Below are 23,272 nucleotides of genomic sequence, written 5' to 3' on the forward strand. Positions count from 1 at the left end.
ATGGAAATACAACCCATGTTTTGGATAGGAAGATTGAATATTATACGACTGAACATATAATCAAAACCACTTTAAATGTTTAATGCATACTAACCAAAATATCAATGACAATTTCACACAATGACAAAGTGACACAAAACAGTTCTCATAAGAAATGAGATAGAAATCAGCATATAGAAAATCATAAATGGGGGATCCAACATGGCGGCCGGCGAGGAAGCAGCGATTCCAACGTCTCCACTTTAACGGGATAAGAAAGACCCATCGGAACAGCTGCAGCCTACCTACGGAGGAACTTCTAGCATAATTCCCTTAAGAGGAGAGCTGCCGTGAATTGGTAGGTTTATTGGAAGTGACAGTTTGTCCCAGAGAAGTGCATCTTGGACGGCCACGCGGGCACAGAGGTCTAATCCAGCAGCCATCAGCCGCTCCGGCAAGCGGCTCCCCCTGGAGGCCTAGCTCTCGCTCTGCGAGCAGCCGCCTCACCTGCCCGGTTCCTAACCACGCGGCTGCAGCTACCCGGCTCTACAGGTGGCCCCCTGGCGGGTGCACAAGTCAAATCATGCAACCAGCAGCCGCTTTTGCAATCGGCCAGCACCCAGAGCAGCTTGGCCCGCCCCGCCCGAACCGGCAGTCAGCCTCTGCCATCCGGGCTCCCCTGGGAGGCCTAGCTCTCGCTCTGGAAGCAGCCGCCTCACCTACCCGGTTCCTAACCACGCGGCTGCAGCTACCTGGCTCTACAGGTGCCCCCCCCGGCGGGCGCAGAGGTCCAATCCCGCAGCCACCAGCAGCTTCTGAAAGCGGCGGCGGCCCGGAGTGGAGTGGCAGCCCAAACCGGCAGACGCCCCCACCATCCCGGCTCTCCCGGGAGGCACTGCTCTCGCTCTGCGAACAGCCAAACCACCCGCCCGGATCTTAGCCACGCAGAAACAGCTGCCCCGCTCTTCAGGCAGCTCCCGGTAGCCCGACTCAGCTAGAAGGGTCCCCACATGGTCCAGCACATGGCCATGCCCTCCGGGCTCTGCTAACAGCCCCGCCCACCTGGCGAACAACAGGGAAACTTCAAAATCTCTTCGTGGATGTGACCGCAAGGACCAAAGGACTCTCGACCCCCAACTCCCCCTACTGCCAGAGTCAGGCAGACCTGAGACCCACCAGCAGAACAGGCCTAGAGGCCTGCCACCATGGTAGACACGTCACTCCAATTGGAGTGGGGGCAGAGCAGAGCCGCCACCCACACCCGCAGGGTGGGCAGACCTGCGAACAACCGGGAGAGCAGGCCTAGCGGCCCACCAGCACCGTAGACAGATCACCCCCAATTAGAGGAGGAACACAGCCACTGCCTGCCCTGCAAGGGAGATTTTTCAACTATACAAGAGCAATATAAATAATTAGGGGGAAAAACCTCATAAACACAACAGTTTCACCAAGCAGAAAGAAACGTGAGCAGCATGAAAAGACAAGGAAAGAAAGGACCACAAGCAATGCAGGTCAACTCAACCTTAGAAGAAGTAACAGCTGCAACAGAGGGAATGTCAGAGAGAGAGTTCAGGATATACATGCTACAGATGATCTGGAGTCTCAAGGAAGACATGAGACAGCAAAATCAGACAATGAAAGATCACATTGACAAACAAATCCAGGAAGTAAAAGATCAATTACACAGGGAGATAGAGGTAATAAAAAACAAACAAATAGAAATCCTAGAAATGCAGGAAGCAATAAACCAACTTAAAAACTCAATTGAGAATACTACCAGCAGAGTGGATCACTTAGAAGATAGAACATCAGACAATGAAGACAAAGTATTTCAACTTGAAAAGAACATAGACTCAGGCAGACTGCTAAGAAACCATGAGCAGAACATCCAGGAATTATGGGATAATGTTAAAAGACCAAACTTAAGTGTCATTGGGATACAGGAAGGCACAGAGCTCCAAACCAAAGGAATAAACAATGTATTCAGTGAAATAATACGAGAAAACTTCCTAGACTTGAAGAATGAGACAGAATCCCAAATCCTAGAAGCCTACAGGACGCCGAATGTGCAAAATCATAAGAGATCCACAACTAGACACATTATAATGAAGATGTCCAACATACATTATAAGGAGAGAATTTTAAAAGCTACAAGAGAAAGGAAGCAGATTACATTTAGGTGTAAACCAATCAGGATAACAGCTGATCTCTCAACACAGACTCTGAAAGCTAGAAGATCCTGGAATAACATATTTCAAACACTGAAAGAAAATGGGTTCCAACCAAGAATCGTGTATCCTGCGAAATTAAGCTTCAGGGTGGAAGATGAAATTAAAACCTTCCACGAAAAACAAAAGTTAAAAGAATTTGCAGCTAGAAAACCATCTCTTCAAAAAATCCTTGGCAAAACATTACAGGAAGAGGAAATGGACAATAACATTGAAAACCAACAGCGGGAGGTAGGACAGTAAAAGGGGGAAAGTAATCAAAGAGGAAAACAAAACAGGTTTAGTAACATTAATAAACAAATATGGCTGGAAGATCAAACCATATCTCAATAATAACTCTAAATGTTAATGGCTTAAACTCACCAATTAAGAGACACAGGCTAGTTGAATGGATCACAAAACAAGACCCAACAATATGCTGCCTACAGGAGACACATATGATAGAAAAAGATATACATAGACTGAAAGTGAAAGGTTGGGAAAAATCATACCATTCATATGGACTGCGGAAACAAGCAGGAGTATCCATACTCATATCTAATAAAATAGATTTCAAGCCAAAGTTAATCAAAAGGGATAAAGAGGGACACTACATACTGCTCAAGGGAACCATACACCAACAATACATAACAATCATAAATATATATGCTCCAAATAATGGTGCAGCTATGTTCATCAAGCAAACTCTTCTCAAGTTCAAGAGTCTAATAGACCACCATACAATAATCATGGGAGACTTCAACACACCTCTCTCACCACTGGACAAATCTTCCAAACAAAAGTTAAATAAGGAAACTATAGAACCCAATAACACAATTAATAACGTAGACTTAATTGACATATATAGAGTATACCACCCAACATCAAGTAGCTACACTATTTTCTCAGCAGCACATGGAACCTTCTCAAAAATAGACCATATACTATGTCACAGGGCAACTCTTAGACAATATAAAGGAGTAGAGATAATACCATGCATCTTATCTGATCATAATGGAATGAAACTGAAAATCAATGATAAAAGAAGGAAGGAAAAATCAAGTATCACTTGGAGAAAGAACAATAGGTTACTAAATGATCAATAGGTTTTAGAAGACATCAAGGAGGAAATTAAAAACTTCTTAGAGTTAAATGAAAACATAGACACAACATATCGGAATCTATGGGACACATTGAAAGCAGTTCTAAGAGGAAAATTCATTGCCTGGAGTTCATTCCTTAAAAAAAGAAAAACCAACAAATAAATGATCTCATTCTTCATCTCAAAATCCTAGAAAAAGAAGAGCAAAACAACAGCAAAAGAAGTAGAAGGCAAGAAATAATTAAAATCAGAGCTGAAATTAATGAAATCGAAACAAAAGAAACAATTGAAAAAATTGACAAAACTAAAAGTTGGTTCTTTGAGAAAATAAATAAAATCGACAGACCCTTAGCCATGCTAATGAAGAGAAGAAGAGAGAGAACCCAAATTACTAGCATACGGGATGAAAAAGGTAATATCACAACAGACACTTCAGAAATACAGAACATAATCAGAAATTATTTTGAATCCTTATACTCCAATAAAATAGAAGATAGTGAAGGCATAGATAAATTTCTTAAGTCTTATGATCTGTCCAGATTGAGTCAGGAGGATATAGACAACCTAAACAGACCAATAACAATAGAGGAAATAGAAGAAACCATCAAAAGACTACCAACTAAGAAAAGCCCAGGACTGGATGGGTATACAGCAGAGTTTTACAAAACCTTTAAAGAGGAACTAACACCAATACTTTTCAAACTATTTCAGGAAATAGAAAAAGAGGGAGAACTTCCAAATTCATTCTACGAGGCCAATATCACTCTGATCCCTAAACCAGAAAAAGAAACTTCAAAGAAAGAAAACTACAGACCAATATCTCTAATGAATCTAGACGCAAAAATCCTCAATAAAATTCTGGCGAATCGGATTCAAATACATATCAAAAAAATTGTGCACCATGATCAAGTAGGATTCATCCCTGGGAAAAAGGCTGGTTCAATACACGGAAATCAATAAATGTTATTCACCACATCAATAGACTTAAAAATAAGAAACATATGATCATCTCCATAGATGCAGAAAAAGCATTCGACAAAGTACAGCATCCCTTTATGTTCAAAACTCTAGAAAAATTAGGGATAACAGGATCATACCTCAACATTGTAAAAGCAATCTATGATAAGCCACAGGCCAGCATCATTCTGAATGGAGAAAAATTGAAGGCATTCCCTCTAAGATCTGGAACAAGACAGGGATGCCCTCTCTCACCACTTCTGTTCAACATAGTCCTCGAAACACTGGCCAGAGCAATTAGACAGATGAAATTAATTAAAGGCATAAAAATAGGAAAAGAAGAACTTAAATTATCACTATTTGCAGATGACATGATCCTTTACCTAGCAGACCCAAAAGGGTCTACAAAGAAACTATTAGAGCTAATAAATGAATTCAGCAAAGTGGCAGGATATAAGATCAACACGCATAAATCAAATGCATTCCTGTATATCAGCGACAAATCCTCTGAAATGGAAATGAGGACAACTACTCCATTCACAATATCCTCCAAAAAAATAAAATACTTGGGAATCAACCTAACAAAAGAGGTGAAAGACTTATACAGTGAAAATTACAGAACCCTAAAGAAAGATATAGAAGAGGATCTTAGAAGATGGAATAATATACCCTGTTCATGGATAGGCAGAACTAACATCATCAAAATTGCAATATTACCAAAAATTGTCTATAGGTTTAATGCAATGCCAATCAAAATCCCAATGGCATTTCTTGTAGAAATAGATAAAGCAATCATGAAATTCATATGGAAAAATAAAAGACCCAGAATAGCAAAAGCAATTCTAAGCAGGAAGTGTGAAGCAGGTGGTGTAGCGAAACAAGATTTCAAATATAGTACAGAGCAATAGTAACAAAAACAGCATGGTACTGGTACCAAAACAGGCGGGTGGACCAATGGTACAGAATAGAGGACACAGAAACCAATCCACAAAACTACAACTATCTTATATTTGATAAAGGGGCTAAAAGCATGCAATGGAGGAAAGATAGCATCTTCAACAAATGGTGCTGGGAAAACTGGAAATCCATTTGCATCAAAATGAAACTGAATCTCTTTCTCTCTCCATGCACAAAAGTTAACTCAAAATGGATCAAGGAGCTTGATATTAAATCAGAGACATGGCGTCTGATAGAAGAAAAAGTTGGCTACGATCTACATACTGTGGGGTCGGGCTCCAAATTCCTCAATAGGACACCCATAGCACAAGAGTTAACAACTAGAATTAACAAATGGGACTTACTCAAACTAAAAAGTTTTTTCTCAGCAAAAGAAACAATAAGAGAGGTAAATAGGGAGCCTACATCCTGGGAACAAATCTTTACTCCTCACACTTCAGATAGAGCCCTAATATCCAGAGTATACAAGGAACTCAAAAAATTAGACAAAAAGACAACAAATAACCCAATCAACAAATGGGCCAAGGACCTGAACAGACACTTCTCAGAGGAGGACATACAATCAATCAATAAGTACATGAAAAAATGCTCAACATCGCTAGCAGTCAGAGAAATGCAAATCAAAACCACCCTAAGATACCATCTCACTACAGTAAGAATGGCAGCCATTATGAAGTCAAATAACAACAAGTGTTGGCGAGGATGTGGGGAAAAGGGTACACTGGTTCATTGTTGGTGGGACTGCAAATTGGTGCAGCCAATTTGGAAAGCAGTATGGAGATTTCTTGGAAAGTTGGGAATGGAACCACCATTTGACCCAGCTATTTTCCTTCTCGGTCTATTCCCCAAAGACCTAATAAGAGCATGCTACAGGGACACTGCTACATCAATGTTCATAGCAGCACAATTCACGATAGCAAGATTGTGGAACCAACCTAGATGCCCTTCAATAGATGAATGGATTAAAAAAATGTGGCATTTATACACAATGGAGTATTACTCTGCATTAAGAAACGACAAGATCATAGAATTTGGAGGGAAATGGATGGCATTAGATCAGATTATGCTAAGTGAAGCTAGCCCATCCTTAAAAAACAAATGCCAAATAACTTCTTTGATATAAGGGAAGTAACTAAGGACAGAGTAGGGATGAAGAACAGGAGAAGAAGATCAACATTAATAGAGATGAGAGGGGGGAGGGAAAGGGAGAGAGAAGGGAAATTGCATGGAAAGGGATGGTGATCCTCAGGGTTATACAAAATTACATACAAGAGGAAGTGAGGGGTAAGGAAAGAATAATACAAGTAGAAGAAGTGTTTTACAGTAAAGGGGGTTGAGAGAGAAGAGGGGAGGGGAGGGGAGGGGGGATAGTAGAGAATAGGATAGAGAGCAGAATTCATCAGACACTAGAATGGCAATATGTAAATCAATGGAAATGTAATTGATGTAACTGATGTGATTCAGCAATCTGTATACGGGGTAAAAATGGGAGTTCATAACCCTTTTGAATCAAACTGTGAAATATATCAAAATAGATGTAATGTTTTGAACTACCAACAATAAATAAAAAAAATTTTAAAAAGAAAATCATAAATGACTAAATAGACAAGAGTAAAAGAGATATTCCAAGACACATCATAATCATCACTCAAAATTAAGACAGAATATTTAAATCTACAAGAAAAAAAAGCATCAGGTCACATTAAGAGGCAAATCAATAAGATTCACCTTTGAATTCTCAACTCAAGACACCAATATTAAAGAAACACTAGAATGAGGTATTCTAAGCTGAAAAAAAAAACTTTGCATTAAGATTGCTATATATCCCAAAAAAATCTATTTCAAAATGAGTGGGGAAATTAAAACATTGCATGACAAAGATAAACTAAAAGAAATCACAACAACCAAGTTATAACTATGAAAACTATGCAAAGATATGCTGCACACAGAGAAATCCAGAACAAACAACAAATATATCAAGGGGATGACGCCTACTATAAGAGTAAATGAAAAATCAAAATCAAATTAAATATAGCAAAAATATCAGAAAACTACAAACTTATAATCAAACTAACTCTAAAAAATGGTCTCTACTTCCCAATTAAAAGACATAGATTAGCAGAATAAATCAAAATATAATATCCAAGAGGATGCTGTTTGCAAGAGACTGATCACAGAGGCAAAGATGCCCACAGGCCAAAGTTTGTAAAAGGACATTTAGTCACACAAATGGGATCTTAAAACAATCAGGAGGAGCTAGCTATTCTCAGATGAAACAAAAGGAGATTTCAAGCAAAAGTTAACCACAGAAGGACAGTACATTCTGCTGAAGTAACAATACAAACAGAAGAAATAACAGTAGTAAATACACATGCTCCAAATGTCAGGACACATTAAATAAAATTATTCTTGACATTAAATTCAAGATATACTACAATAAAATAATATCTAGTAATTTTAATTCACTTTTATCACCAATAAATAGGTCATCCAAAGATAAGTCAATGAAGATATTACCAACGTAAATAGTACTATAAACCCAATGGGCCTAATAGACATTTAGAATGCACCTCACCATGTCACCTCTTCCTCTCACAATCTTATTCCCCTAATATCATTCAGCATCTTGTGACATAGCCCAGGAGACTCACAGAAACTGAGCTGCTCTTGGTGCCATACTCGTGATCTACCAAAACCATGAGACAAACTCTTCTCTCTTCAGGGAACTGAGCTTCTAGGGATTTGTCATAGAAGTGGGAAACAGGCTTATGCATGTTGTCTCCTATCCCTGTGTGAGATGCAGAGACTCTTCCCTCTGGAAGATTCCCAGTTCCACATCCGGCCTTCAGGCTCTCCTGACTTCAGTCTCCTGGGGTCATCTCTCCACCTGGGATGGGCTACATTCTTCTATATCTTTGAAACCTACAGCTTCATGGAACAGGCACCCAAACCCCTTCTCTCCTTGAGGCTTGTCCTTGGACACACAGCACCCAGGAGGGTTCACAGGTCCACAAACACAACCTGAAGATGAGTCAGTGAGTTCTCCAAGGCCTTGTGTCTATGGCCCGTTTGTTGTAGTGGGACAAGTCTACAGTTCACTCTGACATGGGCTCATGGGCAAGGTGCACTTAAATACATGTGTAACCCAGAATGTGGGCAACCAGCATTCATGGTGGAGGCTGCATGGCCCTGTTCTCATGAGAGTCATTTACTTGGAATGGCTTTATATCTCCTGTAGACATCTGTTGTTGTAGCTTGAGGGTCTGGACACTAGGGCATATCATCTTCTATGGATCTCCAAAATTCTTGCTGTTCTTTGGTTTCAGTCTTCATTCTCTCTACAGTAACCAAACCTGGATTCTACCCCCAAATTTGACACAATCTCTATCACTGAAGGCTCTCAATTAGCTTCAACATCCATGAAATAACAGGATGTAGCAAAAACAGCACATGAACCTACCCGTGAGACATGAGCACACACAGGAAACGCAATCAATGTGGAACAATATCAAGACCCATTTCTTCACTGTGTTCATGCTAGAAACTGTTTCCATGAGTGAATACTTTAGTAAAATGGTGATTCAACAAATGCAGTCATTAGGACCAAGTTGGTTTTATTGGCTTCAAGCAACATTTAATAAAGATTGATGGGACTATGCTTTCAGACAAGGAAGACCTGTAATCCCAGTTACTCAGGAGCTGGGGCAGGAAGATTGCAAGTTTGAAGCCAGCCAGAGCAACTTAGTGAGACCATGCTGCAAACACAGTGTTTTATAAAGAAGGCTGGGATGTAACTAAGTGGTACAAACTTGCTTCACATGCAAAATGCCTTATGCTCAATCTCCAGCACAGCAAAACAAACAAAGAAATAAATAAGAAAGCCAACACCAAAGTGACATTAAAGGATTCTGTGCACAAGAATGAGGTCAACCCACCCTACTTACCTGCATCATTCCCAGGCCAATTCTACATGCAACCATCTGAAATACCCTTGCTTCCCTAGAAAGCTGTGTGAAGTGAGAAATTAAACAGTTGACAATTGTGCATACATACAATCAACACACTTGTGATAAGATTTGGGAGGGTTGCACTCCAGAGCCTGGATAGAAAGGAATCTAGATAATGAAAAGACATGATGTGGTCATCCAAAAAACCACAGAAAATAGTAGAGAAATATTTACCAACCACACATAGGATTATACAAAGCAGAAAATGAGAAGCAAAGGGCTTGTTGCAGAGCTCGTGAAGCCCAAGGTGGTTCTGGGGCACAGCCAGCACCATGTTCCATCCTTCACACAGCAGGGATTCCCAGTGCCTTCCCGACAATTTATTTTCTTAAACAATGAAGAAGTTAAAAATGTATGAGACACATTAGGAGAGGTTACCAGCAGTATGTTAATATTTTCATAAAGAAGGCTGAAAAATTCCCATTTGGGTGAGGCTGTGACAATCTCTACACCATCTAAATGTGTAGATGACCCAATAAAACATGACCCAATTACCTGGTAGATAATGTGTGCCTGCACATATCACTGGACCAAAAGGTTGTAATGCTAAAAGAACCTCAGGGCCAAATATGGAGGGTGCCCTTTAGAGCTGGGCATGAAGATGGAGTCCCAGCAGTCAGGAAGTGAAGAGAATCTGGAATGAAGATGTCCATGTATCCTTCAAGGAGTATGCAAGGCACACAAGCTGCCAAAGGAGGTATTTTAAAATTCTAGATGGCCACTTGACTGAACAGACAGATTGAATACCAAGTGTAGAGGAAGAGCATTGCAAAAAGCTGTGGCTGTGCCAACAATCACATCTCATTTCTGACAGATGGTAGAGGCCAGAGCTGCAGGGGATGCAGATGGGGGTACAGCTGTGTTGAGGAGACCAGTGATGGGAGTTAACAGATGAGGATATTCCACAGCCTCATGGCATCTGCAGCAAACTCTACCTGCCTCCTTGACATAGAGGAGGGTGTCTAGGAAGACCAAACTGCACCTCACACTTGTCCCCTCAGGTGTGGTTTTATTCTAGGAGTAAATAGCTCACTCATATGTATGTATGCCATGTATGTATGAATATGCTCAAATTAATCTTCACGGATACATAAGCAAAGCAAATCTTCAGTTGTGTAAAACAAAACTTCTTTAAAGATGCTTGATATGTAGAAATTCTTTGAGAACAGAGCTCTAACACTTATTGAGGGATAAGTGCAGTATACCAAGAAGAATTCCTAAAACACATGAAATACTTTATTTATCAGATTGTATATGAAAATGGGCAGCTACTTTTGAGAGTTATGTAGAAGCCTATTGCTTTAAATCCCAGAATGACTTTAGAGATGTTTCTAATAATTCATTGCCTATATTTAATTGTGAGTTAGGTTTACAACAGCTGCATTTCACATTTTTCTTCCTGGGAGAGAAGACCAGTGTATGTTTTTCTTCTTGGAAGAAAACTCACTTGATCAATGAGTACCTGTTACTTCAGGAGAAATGTGCTTATTATGCAGCACCCACAGCCAACACTGGCCACATCAATAAAAAGGGTGCACCGAGGTAGGAGTCTCATTAGAGATGTAGTTTTTGATGTTTAAAAAATCAGACCCTATCCTGCTGCCTCTGATCAGCAGAGATTCTAAATCTGTTGTAACACAGCTTAAGAACACATGCCAATTGCTATTTACTATTTTGAAAATTCTGTAGAAATTAGTTCATTACACCAAGAAGTGTCCTCACATGTAACATTTTCCTCTCAATTGAATGTGACAAAAGTAAATTTCATAACAGCGTTATTTATCCAGGTTTAATTATAATAAGATTTTGCTTTTCTTCATGTTCAGGTTAATAAAAGCATTTTCGTCTTCAAAAATATAAAAATAAAAGTATTGTAAGGGTCCGGCGAAACGTCGGAGTAAGAGACCACAAGAGACTGTCTTATGAAACAGCAGAAGGGAGGGTTTATTTGGAGACCAGCATGCTGGGGCCCGAGCTCTCTATAGCAAAGAGAGATAGAGCCCTGAGAACAGCTTAAGCAGAGCTTATATACTTTCCTTGGAGAGGGCAGGGAGAGAAGTTACATTTTGTAGTTTGGCAGTTGGGGACAGCTCATTCTGGGAACAAGATTAGCAAACAGTTCTTAAGATTTCAACAGTGTTTTGTTAAGCATATAGAGAAACTGAGTGACAAGTACCTATTTTATTAACCTTTCATTCCCCACTTCTTCTTCTGGTTACTTTTAATCATAAAAGTGATCATTGGGGAGTGTCACATTTTATGTCTGTTAGTGGGGTATATTGTTGTCTGATTACCATAAGTTTGATTTGTCCAATTTGGGCCTGGAGAAAGGAAACTACACGGTTGAGCAAACAGGGTTCTAGAGTTAGCAACAATATAAGAATTATTAAAGGACCGGCCAGGGCTGATAAAAGCGTAGTTAACCAGGGGGACTGTGTGAACCAAGATTTATATCACCCTTTTTGGGTCTCTCTCTCTCATTGATGCTCTTTAAGGCATCTTTTTAATTTACTCATAGATTTTTTTATAACTCCACTATGGTCAGCATAAAGACAACATTTTTTCTTTAATGCAGCACAAAGGCCCTCTTCTCTCAAGAAGAGGAGGTCCAACTCTCGCCTGTTCTGTAAAACAACTTCAGAGAGAGAGGTTAAAGATTCCTGTAAAGCTGTGATGGAGGTTTTTAATATCTTTAAGTTTTGGTCCATTGCTGTTTTTAATTGGGTCATTTGTTGTGTCCCACGGACCAGGGCAGTGGTTCTTGTGCCCACCCCTGCAGCAATTCCCATTCCTAATAAGATGGCTAAAGTAGGGATACAGGTTTCCGGCGAAATCGGGTTGTATGTCCCCTTATTTGATCTTTAAATGAACCTGCGTCATGATAGAGCACTCTGGGAAACATCTGCACCATTACATAATTAATTACATTTGTTGATCATTTTATGAAAACATAAATAATGTTTAAGTATATAGAATTATACTGTTATAGGGACGGACAAGGCAAGGCACCTAAGATAGCACTGAAGACAGGGAAACAGTTCTATTTGGTTGCAACCGGATTCAGAGTGCATTGCTTCTGTTGTAATCGATTAATCCCTTGAATCCCAAGTTTAGGTAGTTTTAGAATTTTGTACTCAACATGTAAGGAAAGGGGCTCAGAAGTTTCCAGTCTGCAGAAGTTCACAAAAAGCAGTTTTTGTTTCTGGTTTTTTTTTTTCTCTGTTCTGGGCAAGTTAACTTTTTAAGGACACCTGTGAGGGGGAGAACTTTTTTTCTTTTTTTTTTTTCTGCCAGCTGTTACCATTTTTATCTTAGAAATGTAGCCATCTCTGTGAAGCTCCAGCTCAAGGCCAGAGGCCCTGTTCACATAATTTTGTGAAAAACTAGTAAGGGGGTGTCTAGCTTAGGAGTGCTGATTTTTCCAGCCAGTGGCCAAGTAGAACAGGGCAACATGAAAAAAGGAAGTTTATCTATACTGAACTCTTTTATAGGGACTCTTTTGCTGAAAGTCCTAAAGTCAGCCATAGTGAAGACTTCTGGAGAAGGTCAGTTAAGACTTTTCTGTGGGCCTGGTACAGAGGGGGAGGACGGGGAAGGCGGTGCTGAGAGCAGCTCCATGGATCTGAGAATGAGGAAGGAGAGATGTAAAAGAATAATGGGAAAGGGGTTTGGGATTTTCCTAGCAACAAAAACTTGAGTAGTAGAACAGGTAGAGCAGAGGGGAAAACTGGGGTGAGTATCCCAAAAAGCCTGTGAGGGACTTTAAATTTTTAGTAACCTGTTTTCAGTGATGACAAAGCAACTTTAAAGGCCATTTTCATTACATTTTGGATAGGGGTCTGAGGGCTCTCCTCAGCTGGTTTGAGCTTTGGGTTAGCTGGTAAGAGGACCTGGTGGGACCCGGTGTGGGCACTGACAGGAGAAGAGAGGAGTGAATGGGTGGAGAGATACCTCAGTACCTGTTACTTCAGCAAGGGGCAATGGTCTGAGAACCGGCGGAGGTTTGGGTTCCATCAGGTAGCCCCTGTATGTTCACATCCTTATGACTTACAGAAGAAGTTGGTTTTTCCCCCACACAGCCATGACTGTTTGTGGCTTTGATAGTCCACCGGGCAAACATAGTAATCTAGGTTAACCAACCTACATCTGGCTCGCGTGTCCCTACATCCATAATGTTTGTTTCTATTATCTATGGTACGGAAGGGATTTAACGGAATTTTAGTGGGATCTTTTTCATCAGGGATATCTCAATAGGAAAGACCTATAGCCAACTGACATGATTTGTGATTAGCCATCACTGTTGGGCTGATGAGGGTTAGGACTACTGGTGGTCAAGGGGAGAGTCTATAGTCCTATCCATAAGGCAAATACGCAATGTGAGAGGGTTACCAGTCTTTTCCAATTCCCAGCCAGAGTCTGGACAGGGCGCAGGAAGTGATTCCATCTACCTTTACCGCTGTAGGTGTTATAAGTAGCACCTGGTATAGTCCTTTCCAGCGGGGTTCTAGAGATGACACCTGATGTCATTTTACATAGATGAAGTTTCCCACTTGATATAGGTGTGGAGTTCCTTTGTCCCCAGGTTGGTAGGCAGTGGCCAGCTGTTTCCACAGGTATGGCTGGGTTCTTTCAAGAGCTTTAAGTCTGTCAACCAAGGGGGTGTGGAAGGGATTGTTATTTTTCCAGTTATATAGATCTGAAGAGGAGAAAGGCCAATACTGGTAGGATTGCATTTCTCCACCATGGCCATCCTCTATCATTAGCCTATAAGGACGGAGGGGAAGTATCACTGGGGCTATGTGTACCTCGGGGAAGTCATCTGGAGGGTGCTGGGGGTTGGGGAACTGAGGCAGGGGATAAGGAAAGGGAGGAGAGTCCAGCAGAGTCAAATCTTGAGACTCAGGGAGAACAAAGGGTGGAGGAGGAGGTTTGAGAGATAGAATCATGGGGGGAGGAGTAGGAGCCAGGGGCAGGAACAAGAAAAGGCTTCATCCAAGGAGGAGGAGATTCACAAAGGTCCTGCCAAGTTAAGATATATGGCTGTTGATCTGGATGGCTGTGTGGTCCCGGCTGAAAGACAAAGACAATATTTCTGACTTTTCAAATTAGTGGGGCATAGAAAGATCCTTCTAGAGGTCATCCAGTTCCAAAGGTGGGCCATTCTGAGGCACAGAGAGTCTGCCAGGTCCGGTGTTTTACTGAAAGAGAAAGATTCTGAGCCCTTAAGCGGACTTCAGTCTAGTGAATGACTCTGTCCCCTAATGAAAGTTACTTGAACAAAGACAGGGACAATACAAACGTGACACAAACACGGACACACAATAAACACTAAACGTGTAACACAAGTTCAGAGGCAAAGATTAGAAACAGACAGTGAATTCAACCTGAGAGAAAGAATAGTTGCCGGCAAAACCACACGGGTTGGCAGCAGAATACAGATGAGGGCACCTTGTCCCTCCCAGATGAGGGCACCTCCGTCCCCCCCAGAGTCTCCCAAAGCGTCCCTTGAGGAGATGTGGTCTGTGGCTTCAGGGACACGTCTATCCACCACCGCCAGGGGGAGCTTACGCTCTCCGCTGACAACTACACTCTGCCAACCCAAAACCAGAAAAACCAGAAGGCTCTGAGAGCTCACGCTCTCCAGCCCAAAACCAGAAGGCTCTGAGAGCTTACGCTCTCCAGCCCAAAACCAGAAGGCTCTGAGAGCTTACGCTCTCCAGCCCAAAACCAGACTCTGAGCGATCGCAAAGGAAAAACAAGAAGGAGAAGAAGGAGGAGGAGGAGAAGAAGAAGATAAGGCGCCTTACTTACCCCCCTAAAGGAGACTTGTTGAGGTCTCCCTGTCTGGCGATGCGCAGTTCCCGACCAATGCACCAAATGTAAGGGTCCGGTGAAACGTCGGAGTAAGAGACCACAAGAGACTCTCTTATGCAACAGCAGAAGGGTGGGTTTATTTGGAGACCAGCATGCTGGGGCCCGAGCTCTCTATAGCAAAGAGAGATAGAGCCCTGAGAACAGCTTAAGCAGAGCTTATATACTTTCCTTGGAGAGGGCAGGGAGAGAAGTTACATTTTGTAGTTTGGCAGTTGGGGACAGCTCATTCTGGGAACAAGATTAGCAAACAGTTCTTAAGATTTCAACAGTGTTTTGTTAAGCATATAGAGAAACTGAGTGACAAGTACCTATTTTATTAACCTTTCAGTATGAGTACCTGATGGGTTGAAATTCATAGAAATATTTGGTAAACTAGGGTCATACATACTAAAGGCAAGCCTATATAAACCTATAATCAGAAAAATGTGTGCAATTTATAGATATTTATACATAAACCTATGTTCACATATACACATGTATGTGAAGAAACACATGAAAGTATCATGAAAACATGTCACACATCCCACATGTCAGTGTTAATCATGATGCTCCAATATGTTTTTTTTAATTTTTATTATTAGTTGTTCAATGCATCGTTTTTAACTCTTGTACTATGGGTCTCCTATTAAGGAATTTGGAGCCAGACCCCTCAATATGTAGATATGTGCCAACTTTTTCTTCTATGAGATGCAGAGTCTCTGATTTGATATCAAGTTCCTTGATCCATTTTGAGTTAAATTTTGTGCATGGTGAGAGAAAGGGATTCAGTTTCATTTTGTTGCATATGGATTTCCAGTGTTCCCAGCACCATTTGTTGAAGATGCTATCCTTCCTCCATTGCATGCTTTTAGCCCCTTTATCAAATATAAGATAGTTGTAATTTTGTGGATTGGTCTCTGTGTCCTCTATTCTGTACCACTGGTCCACCCACCTGTTTTGATACCAGTACCATGCTGTTTTTCTTACTATTGCTCTGTACTATAGTTTGAAATCTGGTATCGCTATACCACCTGCTTCACACTTCCTGCTTAGAATTGCTTTTGCTATTCTGGGTCTTTTATTTTTCCATATGAATTTCATGATTGCTTTATCTATTTCTACAAGAAATGCCATTGGGATTTTGATTGGCATTGCATTAAACCTATAGACAATTTTTGGTAATATTGCAATTTTGATGATGTTAGTTCTGCCTATCCATGAACAGGGTATATTTTTCCATCTTCTAAGATCTTCTTCTATTTCTCTCTTTAGGGTTCTGTAGTTTTCATTGTATAAATCTTTTATCTCTTTTGTTATGTTCATTCCCAAGTATTTTATTTTTTTTTTGAGGATATTGTGAATGGGGTGGTTGTCCTCATTTCCATTTCAGAAGATTTGTTGCTGATATACAGAAATGCCTTGGATTTATGCATGTTGATTTTATATCCTGCCACTTTGCTGAACTCATTTATTAGTTCTAGTAGTTTCTTTGTAGACCCTTTTGGGTCTGCTAGGTATAGAATCATGTCATCCACAAATAGTGATAATTTAAGTTCTTATTCTCCTATTTTTATGCCTTTAATTTCTTTTGTCTGTCTAATTGCTCTGGCCAATGTTTCAAGAACTATGTTGAACAGAAGTGGTGAGAAAGGGCATCCCTGTCTTGTTCCAGATTTTAGAGGGAATGCCTTCAATTTTTCTTCGTTCATAATGATGCTAGCCTGAGGCTTAGCATAGATAGCTTTTACAATATTGAGGTATGTTCCTGTTATCCCTATTTTTTCTAGTGTTTTGAACATAAAGGGATGCTGTACTTTGTCGAATGCTTTTTCTGCATCTATCGAGATGATCATATGCTTTTTATCTTCAAGACTATTAATGTAGTGAATAACATTTATTGATTTCTGTATATTGAACCAGCCTTGCATCCCAGGGATGAATCCTACTTGATCATGATGTATGATGTTTTTGATATGTTTCTGTATCCGATTTGCCAGAATTTTATTGAGGATTTTTGCATCTAGGTTCATTAGAGATATTGGTCTGTAGTTTTCTTTCTTTGAAGTGTCTTTGTCTGGTTTAGGAATCAGGGTGATGTTGGCCTCGTAGAATGAGTCTAGAAGTTCTCTCTCTTTTTCTATTCACTGAAATAGCATGAAAAGTATTGGTATTAGTTCTTCATTAAAGGTTTCATAAAACTCTGCTGTATACCCATCCAGTCCTGGGCTTTTCTTAGTTGGTAGTCTTTTGATGGCTTCTTCAATTTCCTCAATTGATATTGGTCTGTTTAGGTTGTGTATATCCTCCTGACTCAATCTGGGCAGATCATATGGCCTAAGAAATTTACCAATGCCTTCACTATCTTCTATTTTATTGGAGTATAAGGATTCAAAATAATTTCTAATTATCTTCTGTATTTCTGTAGTGTCTGTTGTGATATTGCCTTTTTCATTCCATATGCTAGTAATTTGAGTTCTCTCTCTTATTCTCTTCATTAGCATGGCTAAGGGTCTGTCAATTTTATTTATTTTTTTAAAGAACCAACTTTGAGTTTTGTCAATTTTTTCAATTGTTTCTTTTGTTTCAATTTCATTGATTTCAGTCTGATTTTAATTATTTCTTGCCTTCCACTACTTTTGCTGTTGTTTTGCTCTCCTTTTTCTAGGGTTTTGAGTTGAAGTGTGGGATCATTTATTTGTTGGTTTTTTCTTTTTTTAAGGAATGAACTTCAAGCAATGAATTTTCCTCTTAGAACTCTTTCATTGTGTCCCATAGATTCCGATATGTTGTGTCTATGTTTTCATTTATCTCTAAGAATTTTTAAATTTCCTCCTTGATGTCTTCTGTAACCCATTGATCAATTAGTAACATATTGTTCATTCTCCATGTGATGCAGGATTTTTCCTTCCTTCTTTTATCATTGATTTCCAATTTCATTCCATTATGATCAGATAGGATGCATGGTATTATCTCTACTCCTTTATATTTTCTAAGAGTTGCCCTGTGACATAACATATGGTCTATTTTTGAGAAAGATCCATGTGCTGCTGAGAAAAAAGTGTAACTGCTTGATGTTTGGTAGTATATTCTATATATGTCAATTAAGTCTAGGTTATTAATTGTATTATTGAGTTCTATAGTTTCTTTATTCAACTTTTGTTTGGAAGGTCTGTCCAGTGGTGAGAGTGGTGTGTTGAAATCTCCCATAATTATTGTATTGTGGTCTTTTTTACTCTTGAACTTGAGAAGAGTTTGTTTGATGAACATAGCTGCACAATTGTTTGGGGCATATATATTTATGATTGTTATGTATTGTTGGTGTATGGTTCCCTTGAGCAGTATGTAGTGTCCTTCTTTATTCCTTTTGATTAACTTTGGCTTGAAGTCTATTTTATTTGATATGAGTATGGACTCTCCTGCTTGTTTCCAAGGTCCATATGAGTGATATGATTTTTCCCAACCTTTCACCTTCAGTCTATGGATGTCTTTTCCTATCAAATGCGTCTCCTGCTGGCAGCATATTGTTGGATTTTTTTTTATCAATTCTACTAGCCTGTGTCTCTTGATTGGTGAGTTTAAGCCATTAACATTTAGGGTTACTATTGAGATATGGTCTATACTTCCAGCCATATTTGTTTATTTATGTTACTTAACATGATTTGTTTTTCCTCTTTGATTATTTTTTCCATTTACTGTACCACCTCCTACTGTTAGTTTTCATTGTTGTATTCCATTTCCTCTTCCTGGATTGTTTTGCCAAGGATGTTTAGAAGAGCTAGTTTTCTACCTGCAAATTCTTTTAAATTTTGTTTATCATGGAAGGCTTTAATTTCATCTTCCATCCTGAAGCTTAATTTCCCTGTATACACGATTCTTGGTAGGAACCCATTTTCTTTCAGTGTTTGAAATATGTTGTTCCAGGATCTTCTAGCTTTCAGAGTCTGTGTTGAAAGATCAGCTGTTATCCTGATTGGTTTACCCCTAAATAGAATCTGCCTCCTTTTTCTTGTAGCTTTTAAAATTCTCTCCTTATTCTCTATGTTGGGCATCTTCATTATAATGTGTCTAGTTGTGGATCTCTTATGATTTTGCACATTCAGCGTCCTGTAGGTTTCTAGGATTTGGAATTCCGTTTCTCTCATCAAGTCTGGGAAGTTTTCTCGTATTATTTCATGAACAGATTGCTCATTCCTTTGGTTTGGACCTCTATATCTTCCTGTATCCCAATAACTCTTAAGTTTGGTCTCTTTATGTTATCCCATATTTCTTGGATGTTCTGTTCATGGTTCCAATATGTTGTACTTATCAGTTTATGCTGCATATCCAAATGCCTACACAAACACCTTATAAAGAAAGGAAATTTATTGAACTGCATTTCTGGAGATTCAGGAGCATGGTGCCAGCATTTGCTCAGTCCTGGTGAGGGCCTCACAGTAGATGGAATCACAAAGGTAAAAGCACGTACAAAAGAGACCACAGGGCAGAACAGGGAGCAAGATAGTGAAGACAACCGCACTTGCTGTAGGACAACTCATGTTCTCATGGGAACTAATATGATCCATCATTAATCCTTTCCAGGTGACCTCCCCATGACCAGCCACCTTGTATTGCATCCACTTCTCAAAGGTTTAACCACCCAAGAAGTCACACTGGGGTAAAAATTTCCAACATGTGAAATTTATGTTGAAAACATAAATTACATCCATACCAGAGCATGTGTGCCTCAAGGGAGAAATGCTAGAATTGTTTGAAATGTCTTCAGTTAGATTCTATCAACAACAACACGTGAAAATACAAATTTGAAGCCTATGAAATTTTCTCTTTTCTCTTTTTTTTAAATTGATTTTGTCTTTTTAAATACATGACAGTGGAATGCATTACAATTCTTATTACACATATAGAGCATAATTTTTATATCTCTGTATATAAAGTATGTTCACACCAATCCATGCCTTTATACATGTATGTTGTGGGGTTTTTTTTGCATTTCAATTCTTATTACACATATATACCACAATATTTTATATATCTGTTTATATATAAAGTACGTTGACACCCAATTCGAGTCTTCACACATGTACTTTGGATAATGATGTCCATCACATTCCACCATCCTCCCTAATCCCCTGCCCTCTCCCTTTCCCTCCCACCCCTTTTCCCTATCTAGAATTCATCTATTCCTCCCATATTCTCCCTCCCTACCCCACTATGAGTCAGTCTCCTTATATCAAGAAAACATTCAGTATTTCTTTATATGGGATTAGCTAACTGCACTTAGTATTATTTTCTCCAACACCATCTGTTTACCTGCAAATGTCAGAAGCATATGGAATTTTCAAAGTCAAATATAAAACAGATGATGTTGAATGATTTTATTTATATAAAGTGCAAAACATTGAAAGTGATCTCTACTGTTAGAAGTCACATACTGGTCACTATTGGGAACACATACAGGAAAGAGGATTCATACCAACTAGGATATTGTTTTACCATGTAGCAGCTGCTTGCACAGGTGTTTTCAATTTGTGAAATTTGATTAGAAATGCATGCCAACAAATACATACAAACGTTTCAAAGATATATATCACTAATTCAATATTAAGTAGTGAAATAAAATTTATTAGTACACAGTGTTATAAACAATCAAGGTAGACATTAAATAAAGGTTAAAACCTAATTAGCTTATGAAAAGAAGAAATATTGCATTGTGAAAATCACACCACAAAATCAATAAATTCAATATAAGCTGTTTAATAAAGAGGACATCAGTAGATTTTGCTTCCCATCATGTCCAAGATTATATGAAACATATGTCTCATTTCATTGCAAGTGACAAACACTTGGTAGTGTTCACTTTGATATTTCCTTCAAAAGACACAGATGAAACATAAATATAATATGTAGATAAATGAAAAATAAGTGTCACTTGTAAATAAAGAAAGTAAAATAATGAAAGCAGATTTATGCTGAAGAATTTGGCTGTGGTTGTAATTGGTATATGGAGTCTGAAATTTATATTTGTTACATCTACTTTTCCCAAAATATTCCTGGGTGGAAAATAAAGCCAAGCCTAAGTGGTATACATGTGCACTTACTCAGGTACACATACACACACACATGCACACACTGTAATAAAAAAGCACATGTGTGTTCATTGTCATTCGTAGAGATATGACTATCACTATAATTTTAATTTGGGAGTACAAATGAAGAAATGTAAGAATTGCGCAAAGCCTACAATTTAGATGTTCCACCTGACATCAGGAATTTTCCTATTCCTTATTTCAGAGAAACTGAGCCTGGATGCACTGGAGATCCTGCTCTTGAGCAGAAAGGGGCAGAGAGCTGGGAAACTCCCAGCAACTATTGCACCCATCTTTACCAACATCCAGTGGGGATTATAAATAACAATCACACAAACCTGAAAGATGCAGGAAAGTATGTAAAAAGACACAAAAGTACTCACCAGGAGGAGGATGTTTTTGGTGGCTCTGGACTCAGGGGAGGACCTGGGGGAGCTGTTCTTATGAACATACTTCATTCTCTGCTTGTGCCTGTGCAGAATGAGCACCATGGAGCTGCTGGCCCAGAGCATGAGCCCCACACACAGGACATCAGGGAATGTTAGCAATGCTGCATGCAGTGAGTATATGGTTCTGTGATGATGAACACTAGAACAGTATTCAAAATCTTTCATGCTTGTTATATTATTTTTGCTCCTTTTTCCAGTCATATGTGAAATAATTATAAGATTTACAAGCAGGTACAGAATCCAGCTCAGGTATATGAAGAAACCAATGTATTTTGGAGCTTTTGCTTTAAGCTCTGAACAACTGGAATTCTCGGGACTAATCTTCATGGCCTGGAAGACACTCAGGAGGCAGGTGCTGCCAATGGACACACCCCTGCCCACCCTGTGAAGATAGAAAAGCAGCTTGCATCCAAAATCACTGAGGAAACCTTTCACTCCAAAAGCTGCCATTGTCTGAGGAACTCCTCTACACAGGAGAGCTAACAAGTTGGCCACAATCAAGTGCTGAAGAATCAAGTCTGTGTGTCTTACCATGAACCCCATGAGGTAATGGACCAGATAATGGAGGAGAAGAGAGGAATTTCCCAGAGCTCCAACCACAGTCTGTGACAAGAAGATGATACCTACAGCCACATCACTGGCTGCCATTCTGCCATTCCCTTCTGTCCCAGCCAGAGGGCCCTGGAGTAAAACAGGAGGCCTGGACTGCACGTGTCCTGTCAACCAAAATACAATATTGCCCACACTCCAGAGTTACCACTCTGAAAACTTACCTAAGGATTTATTTTCACTAGCAGGTTTTAATGAGGTTCATGACTAGTTGAGGCAGGAAGTGTGTATAAATCCCTGTTGTGAAGGCAGCACATGGTGATTCCTGAATCTTCATGACATTACTCAGGGGCTGAGATGACCGGGAGAATTTGTGCACAGACATATTAAGTCTCTGTCCAGATTCATACTCTGATCAGGTACACAGAGGGGTCTTGAACCTGGCTGAGTGTTTACAAAGAGCATAGCATGAACCATCAAGCTTCCGTAATGGTAATGAGCAGGTTCTTCTATCAATGCAGATCATATTGACTTCCATTTCTCTATATTCCTATTGTCTTCAAACTAGTGCTATTCTTAAACTTTTCATTGTAAAATGTTTCCATTCACTTGGAAATATTTATTCTATGTACAAGGTCAATTATGAAGGAACAGTTAGATATTATAATACCTGCAGATGCACTGAGGGAACTCTAGCCCTGGAGGCATCTGTCCCATGGAGAGTTACCTGTAGAAGGCAGGATTGACTCCACATCAGGACAGATGACCCAAGACTCATATAGTTGTGTGTTAGGAACACAGCTCAGTGGCTCCTGTCACAGAAATTTTGCCGCATTCCCAGGCCATGTACTCTTTCTTGGAATACCAAGAAGTAACACGTGATTAAAGATCATAGTGTTGAAACAAAATATTCACTTCTTCAGAAGATACAAATATGAGTTATTTAATAACCAAAGAAAAAATATTTCAAAGAGGTAAGATTAGTAAATGATAGTACAATAAGAGCCATCCATGAAAATTCGTATGTGTGGTCATTTATAAGTCAAAATACTAGAATGTCTGAATTGATTTGAATGAATATATTTAACAAAATTTATTGGGTAGAAAAATTTAGGTTCACATGTTAGTG

At 39.5% G+C, this 23,272-nt stretch overlaps 1 protein-coding gene across 1 annotated transcript; it reads right to left on the reverse strand.

Annotated features, from left to right (window-relative positions):
• Window positions 1–737: 737 nt before the first annotated feature.
• On the reverse strand, window positions 738–22,242 carry LOC113178440 (vomeronasal type-1 receptor 4-like). Its single transcript, XM_077793323.1, has 3 exons — window positions 21,322–22,242; window positions 14,594–14,799; window positions 738–1,041 (listed from the first exon to the last, which is right to left on the reverse strand). The coding sequence occupies exons 1-3, from the start codon at window positions 22,240–22,242 to the stop codon at window positions 738–740; spliced, it is 1,431 nt and encodes a 476-aa protein (XP_077649449.1).
• Window positions 22,243–23,272: the final 1,030 nt, after the last annotated feature.

This window comes from Urocitellus parryii, chromosome 15 (assembly GCF_045843805.1).
Source record: "Urocitellus parryii isolate mUroPar1 chromosome 15, mUroPar1.hap1, whole genome shotgun sequence".
Classification (NCBI taxonomy): domain Eukaryota; kingdom Metazoa; phylum Chordata; class Mammalia; order Rodentia; family Sciuridae; genus Urocitellus; species Urocitellus parryii.

Coding starts and splice junctions, on each gene's coding strand:
- LOC113178440 (XM_077793323.1), bottom strand. CDS start 22,242: ATGGCAGCCAGTGATGTGGCTGTAGGTATCATCTTCTTGTCACAGACT. Junction 14,800..21,321: donor GGAATAGGAAAATTCCTGAT/GTCAGGTGGAAC, acceptor TTGGGTTGGCAG/AGTGTAGTTGTCAGCGGAGA. Junction 1,042..14,593: donor GCAACTATTCTTTCTCTCAG/GTTGAATTCACT, acceptor GTTGTTCGCCAG/GTGGGCGGGGCTGTTAGCAG.